The 18,426-nt window shown below is 40.0% G+C and overlaps 1 protein-coding gene across 1 annotated transcript in view; it reads left to right on the forward strand.

Annotated features, from left to right (window-relative positions):
• IMPG1 (interphotoreceptor matrix proteoglycan 1) overlaps nucleotides 1-18,426 on the forward strand; it is a 167,280-nt gene that overhangs the window by 44,387 nt on the left and 104,467 nt on the right. Inside the window, exons 5-7 of the mRNA XM_045294325.1 lie at nucleotides 3,454-3,518; nucleotides 13,047-13,144; nucleotides 17,548-17,700. Of these exons, the coding sequence (XP_045150260.1) occupies nucleotides 3,454-3,518; nucleotides 13,047-13,144; nucleotides 17,548-17,700 (316 nt within the window). The remainder of the gene's footprint in view (nucleotides 1-3,453; nucleotides 3,519-13,046; nucleotides 13,145-17,547; nucleotides 17,701-18,426) is intronic.

Raw genomic sequence — 18,426 nt, forward strand, 5'->3', positions numbered from 1 at the left:
CATCTGCCCGTTGCCCTTCTGCAGTGTCACGGTTTTCCAAAGATTCCCACATCTGCCGGTTGCCCTTCTGCATTGTCACGGTTTTCCAAAGATTCCCACAGCTGCCCGTTGCCCTTCTGCACTGTCACGGTTTTCCACAGCTGCCCGTTGCCCTTCTGCACTGTCACTCCCTCGCGCTGCTCGCCTGCTCTGGGCCGCAGGAGCTGACTGGAAGGATGGATGGCAACGCTGGCTTCCCTTGTCCTCTGACCTCTGGTTTGAGCCAGCCAGGAGGGAGTAGAGAGTAGAGGGAGGAAGAGGATGAAGGCAGTTTGAAAGGAACGAAGTATCATTCCTTTCTCCCCAAGAGTTGTCCCTGGGTGATACAAATGACGAATACATTGCGGATTTGAGCCACCCAGAAACCCCTTGGGAGAAAGGGCTAGCAATCTACTTTCCAAACTCAGCCATTGAAAGCCCTCTAGAGCACAGGGCTGTTCTCCCACACAGTCATGTGCCCCAAAAGGACTCAGTCCCAACTGGTTTGGTTTCGGTTTTCTGCTCAAAAACTTTTCCAAAGCTAATCGTTTCCTTCCACTTAAGCTCAGATCCTGTCAGGTGGCCCTTTCATCATGCAGCTCTATGTCCAGGTCATGACACCTACTCCACCCTCCTATTGGTTTCCCCTTAGGAGTCACTTTAACACTTGAGGTACTACTCTGCCTTGTGATTGCCCTTCTATTCTCCCTGAAATCTAGTAACTAGTCCCTTCATTAAACTTGGCTCAAATCATTATGAGGGAGCCATATGTTTTCTGCCTTGACTAATGCTCCCTCTCATTCCTTGCCATAGCATATTATCACTCATAGCAACCCTACTCGGTGGGGCAGAACTCCCCCTGTGAGTTTCCAAGACTGTAACTCTTTAGTAGAAAGCCTCATATTTCACTTGTGGAGCAGCTGGTGGTTTTGAACTTCTGACTTTGTGGTTAGTGGTCCAACACATAACCCACCAGGTCAAACTAATTAACCAAGGCCCCCATCATCTTCTGGCTATCCAACTTGGTCTCCCATTACCAATGACTCCACTACTATTACCACTGAACTTCCTCACTACACAGAGCTTCTGATAGCAAGACTTCCCCACTGGCTCAAATAACCTGACTTCTCCAGGAAACCTTCAAAAATCCTATTCTTCAGTCACGCTCCAGGTTTAACCCAACCTCCCCATGCTTTGAACGTTAAAACATATTGGAAACTTACATTTTATTCAACACGCCCTTGCTCTACTGTGTTGGCCTAAGAAAGTGTAAATCCTCAATGGCAGGGGTTGTTTGATACTTCCCCACTGGTTACACAAGACTCAACAACGTCCTCATGTATTTTATTAATTGACTCTGTCTATCCAAACACTTTCTTACACCTTTTTACAAGTTACCACCAGGAACACATATGTGACTTTTGAAAATGTTAGGACTAAAATATTTTCCCTTGTTCATAATATACCAAGATATTGAGTCCTCTGATTTAAATATAGGATAATTATTTATTATAAAACACTATCAAGAATTCTATTTTTTTTTAAAGTACAGGCCATCCATAAATCAAAAACTCAACAGTGTAGAGCAAGACAAAATAGAGAAACATTAAAAGTTACTAGAAGAAATTGTCCTGACCAGAAAGTGAAAGAAATGGAATCATTCCACCCACTTCCATACCTGCCAGCATTGCAGGAAGAAAGAAAGGCGCAAAAGATATTTGACATCAGCTACAATTAGCAGGTTGTTAAGAAAAAAAAAAACTTACTTGGAAACTTGGGACTTTTCCAAGAAGCCAAGAGAGAAATTTTTCTCCGCTGACTAGCTCATGACTCTGCCAATTTGAAATGACTTTAAAATAAAAGACAAAGGAATGGCTGAGGGACTTCGCTTCTTCAATTGGAGCTCTGCTGTAATTGATGGTGTATATCACCTGTCCTGTGACAGGGGCACACTTAATAGCAAATTATATGGAGACAGTGTCCAGCATGAATCCTACACCAAGTGGGCAGAAACTAATGCAATACCTAATGCTTTAATAACTACCCTTCTTGGTCATTTTCTTTCCCCCAGGAGGTGAAAGAGGAGGCTAACTTAATGATGGAGGAAAGGAACTCGTATTAGAAAAAAAAAGGTTCATCGTGTAAAAGAAAGAAAGATGCTTAAGTTATAAATGATATGATTAATATAATGATAGTTTGCCTATTACCTGTAGAATTCTTTGTTAATCACATAGTATAATACTGGCAAATGGACTCAAAACATGCCTAGGTTCTCAAAGATAGCACAGGATCAGGCAATATTTGGGGGTGAGTACATAATGTCCCCAGGCATCAGCTCTAACTCAAAAGCTCATAATGGCAGCAAGAAAACAAGAAGAGATGATTCCACATTTCACCATTGAGTCTCAGTTTATATGTGTCCTTGTGCACCAAGATGGTTGTCTGTACTTTCAGTTGACAGTCTTTCTGGTTGATGTCATTAGCCACCACAGTTTAAGGCTGATCTAGATGATGAGGCAACAACATGGAATTTAGCCATTCCCAAGACTCTCATCGTGAAACAACATGATCAAATATCATAGTTAACTGTTACAATATTGAAATTTCAACAGCTATCCCTACCGTGATTACTTTCTAAATAAATCAGACCAGAATTGACCAATATATGGAGTCAGCTCCATAACAATGGCTTTAGATCTACTCCCCAGAATATCTTCCAGATTGCCTCTCCATGGCACTGAAAACCTTTCCCCAAACTTTCTGACTGGTCCCCAATGGAGGCAAACAAAATAAACAATATTGTGTGCAGAAAGAGTTCCATATACCTATATTGCCAGAAAAATACTACTTCTCTCTCACTGCCTTAACCACAAAATTACTTAATGTTACTTAAAGTTACTTAATGACTCTCTGGATTTACAGGATCAAGGGCCTGAGATTTCAGTGAAACTATACAAATCTTCAAAAAGTTCTTGGAGTAATGGAATTAAAAGAGAATAGGATTTTTCCCTTTTTGAAGACCCTTCATGAATTGTCATAGAATATAACATCAATTCATCTTTACTTTGGCAAGGATGCCAAAAGTGCAACGAAACCCTAAAACACCAACCCGCAAAGCCCAGCGGTCCCTTCTACCATGTGCAATCCGGAGCTGCACAAAGCCCAACGGTCCCTTCTACCATGTGCAGTCCGGAGCTGCACAAAGCCTAGATGCTTGTGGAAATCCCTGAACTCAGCTGGGACCTCTTTCTGTGTCACTTGTTGGATCCTTCTTTGACAAGAATATACTTGAAAATCACCACTATAATTAAAAAACATAGCTAAAAGGGTTTTTATATGCTTTATCTCTATTCAGTAGAGGAAATTTTAAGTGTGTTTCTCCTATTGTCATAGGTTTGTTTCTCATCATCCCTTCTTTTTATATTTCATTGATAGAAAAGATGAAATAATAACAGTGGAAACATTGGAAAGTCCTGGTGAGATCCCTGTACTTTCAACAGGTAATCTTAGATCTCTTCAATTAGTCCGCTTCTGGATCTTTTCCAAATAATTATGAACGCACATCATTTACTAAGAAATCTCTATTAAAATTCACAATTTAAATATAATATCACAAGCTAAGTTGTATTTCTGACCTCATAAAATAATTGGTACTCACTGTAAAACTTGAAAATTGTAGAAAAGAATTCTAAAGGTAAAACAAACTCCCTCGTTATTCTACAACTGGAAGCAACCATTACCAACATTTCTGCCTATTTCTTTAGTCTTTCTTCTATTTTGACACAAAGGTAAATCAAAAAGTACTGTTACAGAGTCATAGAAATTTCATTAAAACAAAAACATCAAAATGTGCTGCTATGGTTCCTCCATCCAGGCATATTCACGTTTAAAGCTGGTGTTTTGGCCTCTCTAGCCTTCACCTAAGAATTCATCACTCTGGGTGAGGAAAGCTGATGATGCCCAGGTATCAAAAGATACAGTGTCTGGGGTCTTAAAGGTTTAAAGATAAATAAGCAGCCATCTAGCTCGGAAGCATCAAAGCCCACATGGAAGAAGCACACCAGCCTGTGTGACCATGAGGTATAAAAGGGATCAGGTATCAGGCATCAAAGAGCAAAAAATCGTATCAGTGGGTGCCCACCTTCCTGATATGATCACTGAAGACAAATGTGTGCATAAGCAAATGAGGTGAAGAAAGCTGATGATGCCCAGCTATCAAAAGATAAAGCATCTGGGGTGTGGAGGAAGGTCAGATGCTCACAGACATCCTCCCTGCAGGCAATTGCATGTATGCCCCTAGACCACCCTCTTCCACTACTGTATAACCTATAGTGCAACCCCTTCCTGTGATGTGTGTCTTTACCTGTAATTAGTGGGCTTGCACGCCCCAAAGGTATATAGGCCTGGGTTAGCAATAGAGAGCTCTCTTGCTCCCTCACTTGCTTGGCTCCCCCTCTTCTCTCCCATGCTCAATCCCCTGTTCCCTTTGCCCTCCTTCCCTTCCCCCTCTCTCCACGTGGAACACCAAGGGGGGCTGAGGTGAGCATGCTACCATGAAATGTGTCTGACTTGATTTAGTTCTATATTTCTCTTCTATCTCTTGTGCTCTCTATGACTTTACTATAATCTTTACTTATTACTGCTGTATAATTGCGCCTACCAGACCCGTAATGAAATGTTAGTGGCTGGCTTCCCCTGACACTGGGGTCTTAAAGGCTTGAAGATAAACAAGCGGTCATCTAGCTCAGAAGCAATAAAGCCCACATGGAAGAAGCACACCAGCCTGTGAGACCATGAGGTGTTGAAGGGATCCGGTATCAGGCATCTAAGAACAAAAAATCACATCATTGTAAATGAGGGTGAGTGCAGAGTGGAGACCCAAAGCCCATCTGCAGGCAACTGGACACGCTCTTACAGAAGGGTCACGCAGAGGATACAAGACAGAGTGCAGTGTAGCAACGATGAAACATACAACTTTCCTCTAGTTCTTAAATGCTTCCTCACTCCCACCACACTATCATGATCCCAAGTCTACCTTACAAATTTGCTAGACCAGAGGATGTACATTGGTACAGATAGGAACTGGAAACACAGGGAATCCAGGACAGATGATCCCTTCAGGACCAGTGGTGAGAGTTCGGGAGGAGGGTGGAGGGAGGGTGGGTTGGAAAGGGGGAACCAATTACAGGGATCTACATATAACCTCCTCCCTGGGGGACGAACAACAGAAAAGTGGGTGAAGGGAGACGTCGGGCAGTGTAAGATATGACAAAATAATAATAATTTATAAATTATCAAGGGTTCATTAGGGAGGGGGGCACTGGGAGGGAGGGGGAAAAATGAGTAGCTAATGCAAAGGGCTCAAGTAGAAAGCAAATGTTTTGAGAATGATGATGGCAACAAATGGGCTTGACACAATGGATGTATGTAGGGATTGTGATAAGAGTTGTACGAGTCCCCAATAACATGGTTAAAAAAAAAAAAAGAATTCATCACTCTGATTTGTACTATATCAAAATGGAAGCTTTGACATGAAGTTTCCACTTAACATAAAGATTATTGTATACCTGTATTAAAACATCTTCAAATAATCAATAGCTTCGAACATTCAATGTAAATATTGCCAGTTTAACCATTTCATAGTTATTAAAGATTTTATACATTACAAAGAAAGCTTTAATCAACAGATTTAAATATAAATCTTTTTCAAATCACTGTTAGAGATCTTTTTCAAAATAGATTCTGAAATCATAGTATTAATTTTTAAGACTCTTAATACAGATTGCCAGATTTATTTTCCAAAAACTATAATTTAATTAGCTCACCACTCATAAAGACAAAAACCTGCCACATGGCACTCTGGCCAATATTGAATGCTACTCTGTGATTTAATGTTTGCCAAAGAGGAAAGAAAATGTATTGTTCTTGTTGTTGTTTTGGCTCATTTTCACTCAGTGCTTGAAATTTCTCTTGTCCACATTTTTCTCTTGTAGTCTTGCTTTTTCCCCATAAAATTATAAAAATACTTAAAATGTATAAGATAAACTATTAATCATTTGGAGCAGTATGTTCCACAATTTTTAATTTGATTCTTAAGTAGGTAAATAATACTATAAGAAATAAAGTTATGATTACTTAAAATCTAGAAACAGAAAGTGGAAATTTTTTAAACAAATGATATTATTTTCCTTTTTCTTTATTTACCACCAACCTTCAGAGAAAGCAGGTGTGGCTATTTTTAATATCTCTCCTAAGCGCATCTGATTTTTTTTCCTAAATTGACTTTTCACTAATAATAAAATCGGCCTAGTCCAGTTTTCATGAACAAAACCTTCATGGCAAAACACATTCTTTGACAATAAATAAGTCATAGTCAGTTAAAAGTTTACCACTGACAGAATATTAAATCTGATTCTAAAAAGTATTATCTACAGTAGGAAATTACAAAGAAAGATGCTTCAACTAAATCCATTTAAGGATTGGAAAACAATCAACATTAATGAGAGAATTTAAATTTATATTTCTATTTTAGAAAACAAAAGCTAATATCTTTCAGCTAATGAAAATATCTGTAATAAATTTAAATCTAGTAAGGTAATTTGGTAAAAATGAAAGTTAATTCTTCTACACAAACCATTTCCTGTTCTTCACAGAAATTTTGTGGGACAGGTTAGCAAATAATGTGATATAGTAAATGTAGTACAATAGCATCATTCAATCTTTGCGTTCCCGTAATAAATGTTTCAGAATTTCCACCAATGTTCCAATAACACCTGAGATTTCCATCCATGCACAATTACTTCTTCAACTTTGCTATTCCCAAAATGCAGCAGCAAAAAGAGCTGCATGATTCTAACGGAAGCATGTAAGCATGTAAGACTGCTCGGCGACTTACAACAAAGGAGTGGGAAACTGTCCTGAGCAGTACAGTCAGGGCCACCCTCAAGTCTGTCCTTGAAAAACTCCCTTCTCACGTTCCTCACGCACCTCTTCACTCCTAGAGTCCCTTCTAATGTAATTATTGAGGTTTTTATATGTACGATGGAATACAGAAGTTTGCAATTTTAAAATTCAAGTTTCCATATATTCCATCCAAGCCTTTAATGCTTAAAATACAAATGTATGGAAATGAAGTCAGATATTTACTGTAACTGAATTTGTCGGATCTTTTCCCAAGATTGGGTTTGGGTAGGAAAAAGGTACTGATCACTTTAGATATGCAAGAGGAATCAGAAATTGTCAAAGAGGGGCTAATTGTAGTAGAAGATTAGGCTAGCGTGTCTAACAATGGTTCTTATAACCAGGTTTTTAAATAGCTTTAATAATGATCATTTCTCCTTTCATGACAACGTAATGGAAGAAAAAACAATGAAAAAAGAAAATACAAGGAACCTCAATAAAAATCCAATTATTGGTTGAACAGAGAAAGAAAGAAAACACCATGACTTGGGTGCGATGCACCTTAGCCACTACAGTGACATCTTTGCTTTTTAAGGTTTTAAAGATTTTTAAAGAACTTTCGCTTTTTATAGAAGATGTATCCAGTGCTAAAGACCTTTATTTGGAAGGCCAATGAGGGAAATGAACAACAGTTCAAGCAGGGAGTGTCTTAATCAGAGTTGTACTTCAGGAAGAGGGATTTGATCCTGGCCTGCAAAATGAATGAGAACTAAGTGGATCTTTACCTGTAACTAAGTTCTCCTGTCTCCTTCTTGACAACTTCTTCAGTGTATTCACTTCTCTCCATGCCTCTTTTGAGTACTGAGTTAAATTGTAATATTAACATAAAAAAACCTGAAAACTTTGTTTAGTATACTAGCTAATCACATTTTTTAACTTAACAAAAAATGTAATATTAACAGTTTATCCATAAAACATTAAATTGCCTATATACCAAAAATCAAACTCATTACCATCAATGAAGTCAAGTCTGACTCATAGACCCCAGAGGACAGAGTACAACTGCCCTCAGGGTTTCCAAGATTCTAAATCCTTTACAGAAGTAAACAGCCTCATCTTTCTCCTGAGGAGCAGCCTGTGGTTTTGCCCTGCTGACCTTGCAGCTAGCAGCCCTGAGAGTCCAGTAAAATTTAGGGTACAGAACACATCCATCCCAATTGCCTACAATAGGATGTTCAACTAAAGCTCTGAGAGGAAACGCCAGAGATCATATCCTTTGAGATTCTGGTGTGCCACTGAGTATGTTTACAAAAAACAAACAAAAAAAACCACCTACTCTCCAAAAATGATTCTAATGCATATTCCTGAAAACATTCACTGGGATGCACAAGTCCGGCCCCAGTACCACTACTGCAAAACCCCTCACAGCAGCGCCACATGCTTCTTCGGAAGCACTCACTCACTCACTGCCATCCAGGAGATACCAACACATCACAACCCTGTAGGGCAGATTCGTTTTGTTATATTCTGCATTTTAAAGCAGGAAAATGTTTATTTTAATCTACTAAATAAATTAATAGATTCTGTTTGGGCCCAACTAATGTAGAAATGTGAAAAAAAATCTGGCTAAATAAATACCAATTAGATATAACATTTTTGCATGACCATTTTATTAAATAATAATTTGTTTAAAAATATAAATGAGATCTAAGAGCCCCCCAAAAGTATTTTTAAAATAAATAAAAATATAAATATAAATGAAGTTTTATTACAATGATGCTTGTTTCTTTACTTGGATACAGGATAGACTTCTTTTTATAGAGATCTTTAAATATCAAAACAGTTGTCATATATGAGTATCTGGAATAGTCTAAAAGGGGTAGAATTGATAGCCTCTCCATAATCTCTCAGCTCTTGAATTATCTTTTAAGATCTTCTTGTTGGGGGGTTCTTACAGCTCTTATAACAATCCATACGTTAATTGTATCAGGCATAGTTATACATATGTTGCCATCATAATTTTCTAAACATTTACTTTCTATTTGAGCCCTTGGAAACAGCTTCTTTTTTTACCCTGCCTTCCACCTCGTGACCCCTTGATTAATTATAAAGTATTATTATTTTCATATCTTAAGTGACTGCTCTATCCCTTCCCCCTAAGTTTCTTCCCCCCTACTCTCCCCACCTTCCCGCTACCCTCCTGGTATCCCTACTCCCATTTCTGTTCCTGAGGAGTTTATCTGGCCTGGATTCTGTGTGTCCTGTGCTCTATCTGCACGTGTGGACATGCTCCGGCTCAGGCCACAGTGAAAGACAGGATTGGGGTCTTGATAGTGGAACCAGAGGAATATTGTGTGTTACATCATTGCTATACTTCATCCTGTTTGACTCATCCCTTCTTTGCAACCGTTCTGTGAGATGTCCTATTGTCTACAGTTGAGTTTTGGGTCTCTGCTCCAACCTCCCTCGTTCTCAACAATATGTTTTGTTTGTTTCTATGTTTTAAGTCTTCTGATGCCTGTTACCTGATCCCAAAGACACCTCACAGTCGTAGAGGCTGGTGCGCTTTTTTTTTTTTTTGGTGTGCTTCTTCCATGTGAGCTTGTTGCTTCTGAGCTAAATGGCCGCTTGTTTAACTTCAAGCCTTTAAGAATTCAGATGCTATATCCTTTGATAGCCAGGCACTATCAGCTTTCTTCACCACATTTGCTTGTGCACCCATTTTGTCTTCAGGGATCATACCGGGAGGGTGTCAGCTCTTGAATTTTATGATTAAAATTTTAAATGCTGGGGAGTGGGGAGCCAACAACGAGGGGTACAAGAGAATAGTAAGTGTTCTATAATGGCAAAGAGTGTGTGGCTTCTCTCAACATCTTTGATCAATTAAATTGTATCTGAGAGGAATTATTGAAATAGGAATGATGGGTAAACATAACTGTTGGATAGAAGAAAATATATATTATGTACATGTGTATATAAATATATTTGTGTATGTGTGTGTGTGTATGTAATAAGGAAGCAGATGAACTTTGGCCTTCTACCAAATTCTTGCCTCAGTACAAGAACAGTTTGTTCTAACAATGTGGCATTGTATGATATCCATCTTCCTGACACAATTACTGAAGACAAAATGGGTGTATAAGCAAATATGGTGAGGAAAGCTGATGGTGCCCAGCTACCAAAAGGTATAGCTTCTGAGATCTTAAAGGCTTATAATTCAGCAAGAATCCTTCTAACAGGTAAGCAACAAACTCCGCATGGAAGAAGCACACCAACCTGTGTGATCATGAGGTGTGGACGGGAAGAGATATCAGACGCTCAAAAACACAAAACCATCTCAATGTGAAGGGACATGGGTGCAATAGGGACCCAAAGCTCATCTGTAAAGTAAATGGACAATCCCTCTCAGAAAGAGCACACAAACAGACGATAAATCCAGGGCGTGGGATAGGACTGATGAACCAAATAAATATCTTCTAGTTCCTCAATATTTCATCATGTTAGATTCATGCATGCTCATTTGTATATGTAAGATTGTTCGGTACATAAATGTCAAGATAAATAACCCTTCAGAAACAGCAATAGGAGTAAAGTTTCCCTGAGGGTATAGGAAGAGCTGGGGGGGTCGGGGTAGAGGGGGACCGACAGCATCGATGATTGTATAACTCCTCTCAAGGGGACTGAACAACAAAATTGTATGTGAATGGATATAGAGGATTATGTAAGATATGTCAATAAAACTTCACTAGTACAAAAATAAAATAATTTAATACCTCAATAATTGCTAAAGCAATCTAAATTGCAAAGATGCAGGTAGTATTTTTTTTAATTTTTTACTGGGGCTCTTACAGCTCTTATAAAAATCCATAATATCCATTGTGTCAAGCACATTTGTACTTATGTTGCCATCATCATTTAAAACGTTTTCTTTCTACTTGAGCCCTTAGTATCAGCTCCTCATTTTTTTCCTCCCTCCTCACCCTCCCTCCCTCATAAACTCTTGATAAATTATAAATTATTATAATTTCACCCATGTTTCTGTTGTTCATCACCCTGGGGAGCAGGGAGGTTGATACACTGATCACTGTGATCGGTTCCCCCTCTCTCCCCACACATTCCCCCTACCCTCATGGTATCGCTACTCCCATTGTTGTTCCTGAATGGTTTATCTGTCCTGGATTCCATGGATCCAGAGCTCTTATCTGTACCAGTGTACATGCTCTGATCTAGCTGGATTTGTAAGGTAGAACTGGATCATGATAGTGGGAGAGAGGAAGTTAAAGAACTAGACTAAAAAATTAATAATAAAATGAATAAATAAAAAGAACTAGACTAGAGGAATGTAGTATGTTTTGTCGGTGCTATACTGCACCCTGGCTGGCATGTTCTTTCCTCATGACCCTTCTCTACATATGAGCTTTGGGTCTCCACTCTGCTCCCCCACCACTCCTCGTTCCCATTGATATTATTGTTTGTTTTGAGTCTTCATATGCCTGATGCCTGATGTCTGATACTGATCCTTTGGACACCTCGTGGTCACATGACTTGATGTGCTTCTTCCATGTGGGCTTTGTTGCTTCCCAGCTACTTGGCCACTTGTTGATCTTCAAGATTTTAAGACCCCAGATGCTATATCTTTTAATTGTCGGTCACCATCAGCTTTCTTCACCACATTTGCTTATGTACCCATTTTGTCTTCAGCAATCATGTTGGGAAGGTGAGCATCACAAAATACCAGGTTATTAGAACAAAGTGTTTTTGCATTGAGGGAGTACTTGAGTGGAGGCCCAATGTCTGCCTGCTACCTTAATACTTAACATATAAGTATATGTACATAGATCTATTTCCCTATCTTTATATATAAATATATTTGCATATATACATGCTGCATTTAGAACTCTATAAATGTCCTTTGCCTCCTTGTTCTTTCCTCTATTTACTTTTACTTTTCTCTTGTCCCACTATCATGTTCAACCTTCATTCGGCTTTCAGTAATTCTATGCACTTGATCAAACCTGACCAGGCATTCTGCAGCCTCCTCTCCATCGATTTTAGATCACTTGTTGTTTCCTTGTTCCTAGATTTGTTGGCTCCCTCCTACCTTTCCCCCACCTCACTCTCTCCCATGTCCCCCTGGAACTGTTGGTCCCATTGTTTTCTCCTTGGGATTATTTATCCTGCATATCTTATATAGAGAGACATTAAAATTTTTTAAAGCCTATAAATAGTTCCAGCTCTATCTGTTGACCTTTATACATGCTTTCTGATCAAATCTGATGAGATGCCAAGCCCTGCCCCTGAAGTATATTTTTGGGATGCTTTGGGCACTGTATTGCTTTGCTCCCCTTGCTGTTCTGTTGCACTCCCTTTGTGTTTCACCCTTGGGTGGGGGGCTGTGGGGTGGCGTGTAAGACAGAGCACAATTCCCACACTGTGTCTCCAGTGTTGTTCCCCATAGTGCTGTAGGTCAATGAGGGGACCCTGTGTCTCGTGGTGGGGTCGACTCTATGGTCCTTCCTGTGCATGGGCTGCTCTGAGCAAGAATACTGTCTTCAGGGTTTGGTGGGACAGGAAGCGTTCCACATTCTCTCACTCTCTCCTTCCCTCTCAGTTTGCTCCCATGTGTTCTGAGCAGACACACCCCTCTCCACAAGCTGAATCTTCAGTGCTGTCCTTTGTAGTGCATTCTTCTGGGGACAGGGCCCACAGAGCTTGGATTGGGGCCCACCATGCATACCTCTCTGTTGGCTCACTGCTTCCTGCCAGGATGTTGCTTTCAAGTCTTGGTGCACTAGGCTCAGGTCTGTTGCAGGAACAAATTCAAGGTGTCTGTTTGTGCATCGTTATGGTCCATAAAAGAAAAGTTAATCAAATTGTATTGGGCAAAATGACTTAACCATATACATCTAGTGAAGCACCAAATTTAGGTCCTGGAGAGTAAGATCAAAGAATTTAACTAAGATCAAAAGTACAGTGTATGCAGTATTTTTCTCAAAAATATTGTGTTTGTCACCTTAAATAAGTATATTCAGAATGAACCTAACATGTAAAAAATTTCAAGTGACCTTAGTGTAATGTAAGCTCTTCCATTCTCATTTTTGCACCTGTGATTTTTTTCATTTCTTCAGATGATGCCAGTGCCTCACCTGAGCCTCTCACTCCTGATGGTGTAATCCTCAACCAGATTCTTAATGAAACTCTCAAGGACACCAAAATGCCTACAGAGGTAGGAGGTTTGGAGAGTTCACAGAGCTCAAGTTTAGGTTAGTCAAACAAGAAAAGGGAGGGACTGGACTGGCCATGCAAAATTATAATGTTGCATTCTTAGTACTCTCATTAGTCACTATTCTCCATTCTCCCCAGGGACTGAAGGTGGGCGGAGGGGGATAGATTAAAAGTTATTCAAAAGTGGAAAGAATTTCAAGAAGCAACTACATTATAAGCTCCTGTAAGGCAGGGGTCACTTTCATCCCAACATCTAACAGAATTTTATATATAGTAGGTACTCATCAAGCATTAGAATCGATGGATGAATGAGTGACTCAATCAATAAACCAATCAAATCATCAATGAGGTTCTTCCACCACTGAAGTATAATCTCATGTTGATATTGTATCTTCACTGTTTTCGGCATGAGCCAGTTATGTGATTGTTTGTTATGTGCCAGCAAGTCAATAACAATAGGGTATCAAAATTGTCAAAAGCCTATTGTGTCAAAATGGGGGTGGGGGGTGTTCAAAGGCAAAAGGAAGTGCTAGTCACTTTGAGTGGAAAGAAACTTCAGAAAAAGAAAATTATTATAGAATTCAATTTGAAAAAGACTTGAATCTATAGGACAATAGACTCAAGAAACATCAAGGCCAATGGGCATAACATAATCCACAAAAACAATATTATGCAGCCTACTTTGGTGAGTAGGTTCTATTGTCTTAAAACTATTACACCACCGTTTGAGGTGCAACAAATGTTCTCTCCCATCCAGAGCCAAGAAGAGCAAAAAAAATCAAAAACACATGGACTAATGGGCCACGTGAACAATATCGTCCACAGCCTTGAGACCAGAAAACCTAAATGGAGCCTGGATACCCCTTTCTATGTCTCTGAACAGGATCACCACAGTAGGAAGTCCTGGATAGAATGGGAGAAAAAAGTGTAACAGAAATCAAAATCATAAAATAGACCAGACCTATGGGTCAAATAGAGACTAATGGAACCTGGGAGACTATGCCACTTAGTTACCTTTCAGGCCTGAAATTAAACTCATCCCTGGGGCTCAAGTTTTAGCCACAAAATAGGTTAATAAGGTAAACAGTCACCAGGAGATCTGAAACCCATAGAGCAATCCACCACACGAGGCCAACGAGTCAAGACCCACCTAGGCCTGAAGCTCAGGAGACTGGAAGGACTAGGGAATAGGCAAGGGGGACAGGGAGCCCAGAAGAGGGCTAGTCCATTTGGGAGGATTGTACTCAATGTCAGGAAACAAAATACGTATGAATTTTTTCAAGGAAAATCAATTTGCTCTGTAAATTTTCACCAAAATCCTAATTGTGTCGAAGTTTTAAAGGACAGTAAATGAAATATGTTGCCCATGTTAAAAGCCAGGGACAGTGTTATGATTGAATTGTACCCCCCAATACATATGTGGTAGAAATCCTAACCTCGATGCCTGCGATGAGGCCCTTGGTGTCATGGTGGTGAAGCCCTAAGCTACTCACCAAAAGATGCTTGCTTCAGGAAAGATGGACAGGCTTATAAACCCTGCTCAGTCCTATGGGGTCGCTATGAGTCCTGATCAACTCCAGGGTCATAAATTTGATTCGGTGTTTTGCCTATGGTTCTAATCACACTGGGAATTGATACTCTATTATACTAGTGAAGCAGGATTAGGGTTAAACTCACTCCCCTTGAGTCAATTCTGGCTCATAGTGACTTTATAGGACCGGGTAGAAGTGCCCTATGCGTTTCTGAAACTATCCTTGTGAACAGAAGTCGAGAGCCTCCTCTTTCTCCAGAGGAGCACCTGCTGGTCTCTAACTGCCGACCTGGCAGTTAGCAGCCCAGGCCTCCGAGGATTCGGGCAGGGTGTATAAAAAGATTTTTTTCTTTTTAGAAAGAAAGATAAAGATTTCAAAATTTTGGTCCAGACACCCAGGGCAAAAGCAAAGGAATGCATAGTTGTGGTAGCGGGAGGAGAGGTAGCAGCTTCCTGAGGTGGGAAGGGTGGACCGGGGAGTTGGGAATCAGAATCAGGGTCTTCCCATTCTTACATCAAGATCTACTACCCCCCACTCCTCGCCCCCGTATCTGTGAAACTGTTTCTCCATCCCTTTCCCGTTTGGGGCTGAACCTCTCTTCAAGGTACAAGTCAACACCAGTCGAATGGCAGGGAGCTCAGTCTCACCAGCTGTATGTGAAATTCACAGATCAGATATACCACATACATTGTTTAAGACATGTTATCTGGACTTTTTAAAATCATTTTATTAGGGGCTCATACAACTCTTATCACAAGCCATACACACATCCATTGTGTCCAGCACATTTGTACATTTGTTGCCATCATCATTCTCAAAACATTTTCTGTCTACTTGAGCCCTTGAAATCAGCTCCTCATTTTTCCCCTCCCTCCCTGCTCCCCACCATGAACCCTTGATAATTTATGTTATTATTATTTTGTCATATATTACACTATCCACCATCTCCCTTCACCCACTTTGTCATCTGAACTTTTTAAAGATGAGCTGACTGCCAGGTTTGTTCACCTCTTACCATGAACCCAGAATCATTGTCATTGTGATTCTGCAGTGAAAGTCAATCCCTACTTTATGGTACCCTGAGTACAACAGAATGAAATGCTGCCCGGTACTGCACCACCATCATAATTGTTGTGAATTCCACGGTTGCGATTCACAGGGTTTTCATTTCCTGATGCTCAGAGTGGATCGTCAGGCCCATCAGCCTAATCCGTCTTAGTGTGGAGGATCCCTGGAAAGCTGGTCATCAGCCTTGTCGCTGTAGTTGAGTACCATGGAGTCAAATTCATCTTTGCAAAGCCCTCTCATAACACCAAGAAGTGACCCTCAGTCACATGTCTTTACTGAGGGCTTTGTGCATAAAAGCCTTTCTGCTTTCTGCTTTGGGCATTTAATGAAGAGTGAGAGCCATACGTGATCCAAGAAGATTATTTGTGGGGTGGCAAGATTTGCATATAAAAAGACTCTGGGTGTGTATATGATAGGTGTCAAGTGAACAATTCAGTCATTAAGCAATGCTAAGTGGTAGACTGCTAACCATAAGTTAGAGGTTTATATGCACCAGCCAATCCACAGGACAATGAGAAGGCTGACTGCTTCTTCAGTCTTCCTTATTCCTTGTCCCATTTTTACAAGGGTATGAGGACGCCCCATACTGAGGTTCAAGGTGTATTTTTTAATAAATGACCAAAAATGTTACTGCTAAGCAAGTATCAGTAGCCTATTGTATATGACTGCATAGCTTCTGTGAACACAATCAAAGCTGGAGGCTGCTCTGTTGTCCCGTACATGAGGGAGAAGAGGAATCCATCGAGAACCACCCAGTTATAAGTGCTTCCAGCACAGTACACTGAATATTGGACTGCTAACTTCAATGTCAGTGGTCCAAACCCACAGCTGCTCTGTGGAAGAAAGATGAGGCTGTCTTCTCCCATAAAGATTTATAGTCTTAGAAACCCAATGAAACAGTTCTATTTTATCCTAAAGATTGCTATGCGTCACAATCAACTCAATGGTGGTAGTTTGGTTTTACCACAGTTGAGTTCTGTCTTTCATTGTATTTTCCTTTGTTTATTCTTGTCTTTCAGCTTCCTCGGTAATAATTTCACTATGAGAGACCATAATATTATTTCAGTCCATTTTTTATGGAATTTAAAAAAAAGTATGCAGATCTCAGAATCATCTGAGTACCTGAATCTGCCAAGCCCCAAACTCCAGGCTTGTTCTGGGTCTGTATAGCCCATGTGAATTCAGACCAATGAGACAGCCCTGCTGGGTCCTAGATCAGAAGGCTAGGAGAAGGGCCCCCTGTGACCTTTTCTCATCCAAGGCAAATCGAGATCCTCAGAACAGGGCTTCTATTCTCAGCCATCCCAATGTGTAACTGCACAGGTGGCCTAAAGATGCCATTCCTTATGAAAGGGATTTCAAACTCTCTAATTTCAAAAAGAAGTCCAAGCATAAGTCATCTCATTAAATTATTACAGGCTTTTCTCTTAAATGGATTAAATTAAATAATGTGTCCAAACTCACAGGCTATTTTGTCTAACCCAATCCTCATTAAAGAGCATTGTAAAGGCAAGGAGATGGGACAGTCTTCGTGATGCACCAGCAATGCGTTTGTGTATGACTCCACAGAGTACATGGTCATAAAACGACAACGTTCCCAAGGACTGTAGATAAGTAGCTCAATGGAGCTGTGATACTTCATTTCTGAAGAAAATTCAGAACCATTTCTAAGTTAAGAGGACCTTTATCAAAAGGCACCGGAGCCATCATAGTCTACTTCTTGAAGCAATGTCAATAAATATTGCATATTATAACCATTTACTTGTGGTTTGTAATAATGGGCATCATTTTGTTCCTAACTCAGGGAAGAGAAACTGAATTTGATAATGTATTTGGGGATTCACTGGAGCAGAAAGTGGGGCTCAGCATCACTCTGGCAAGTGAAAGGTTCAAGGGGGACCTCACGAATTCCCAGTCCCCATATTACCATCAGCTAGCAGCCAAGACTCAATTACAGGTAAGTGAATATACCCCAAATAACCACAGAATCTGGGGCCAAAAGTATATGCATACATTTTCCAGTATCTTATAACCTGGCAATTATTTATAAAACCATTATGAAACAAGCAAAAACTACTATAGGTTCCAAAGTGTTAAGGCAAAAAAAATATCTGAGAAATTTCTCACCAATATTTCATTTTTAAAAATCATTTACATTTCTATTTTATTCAAATATTGCTACATTTTCGTATCTCATTTACCAAAGCCACTGGGTTCATGTTCTATATGTCTAAGATGAGCATGTAGGCCCCAAACAGAGAACACAATGAATTGAAGTATTTAATCCACAATGGATTTTGAAATTCGTAACATTTATCTTTGCTAACATCTCCATGTTTGCTGCTTGATGCCATTTAAATGCATGACAATGTTTCCTGGGTAACTGGAAGGCCGTTGTATTATCCCTGCATCAATTGCCAGGCAAAGGGACTTTCTCAAGATGGCTTTTCATTGCAGAAGGGCTGTGGGGAGGAGATAAGCCAGTCAGGGTGCAGTGTAGCAACAATGAAACATACAACTTTCCTCTAGTTCCTAAATGCTTCCTCCCCACACTATCATGATCCCAATTCTACCTTACAAATCTGGCTGGACCGGAGGATGTACACTGGTACAGATAGGAACTGGAAACACAGGGAATCCAGGACAGATAAACCCCTCAGGACCAATGGTGAGAGTGGTGATA

This window comes from Echinops telfairi, unplaced genomic scaffold (assembly GCF_000313985.2).
Source record: "Echinops telfairi isolate 266 unplaced genomic scaffold, ASM31398v2 ScPeMD7_3533;HRSCAF=4204_0, whole genome shotgun sequence".
NCBI lineage: Eukaryota > Metazoa > Chordata > Mammalia > Afrosoricida > Tenrecidae > Echinops > Echinops telfairi.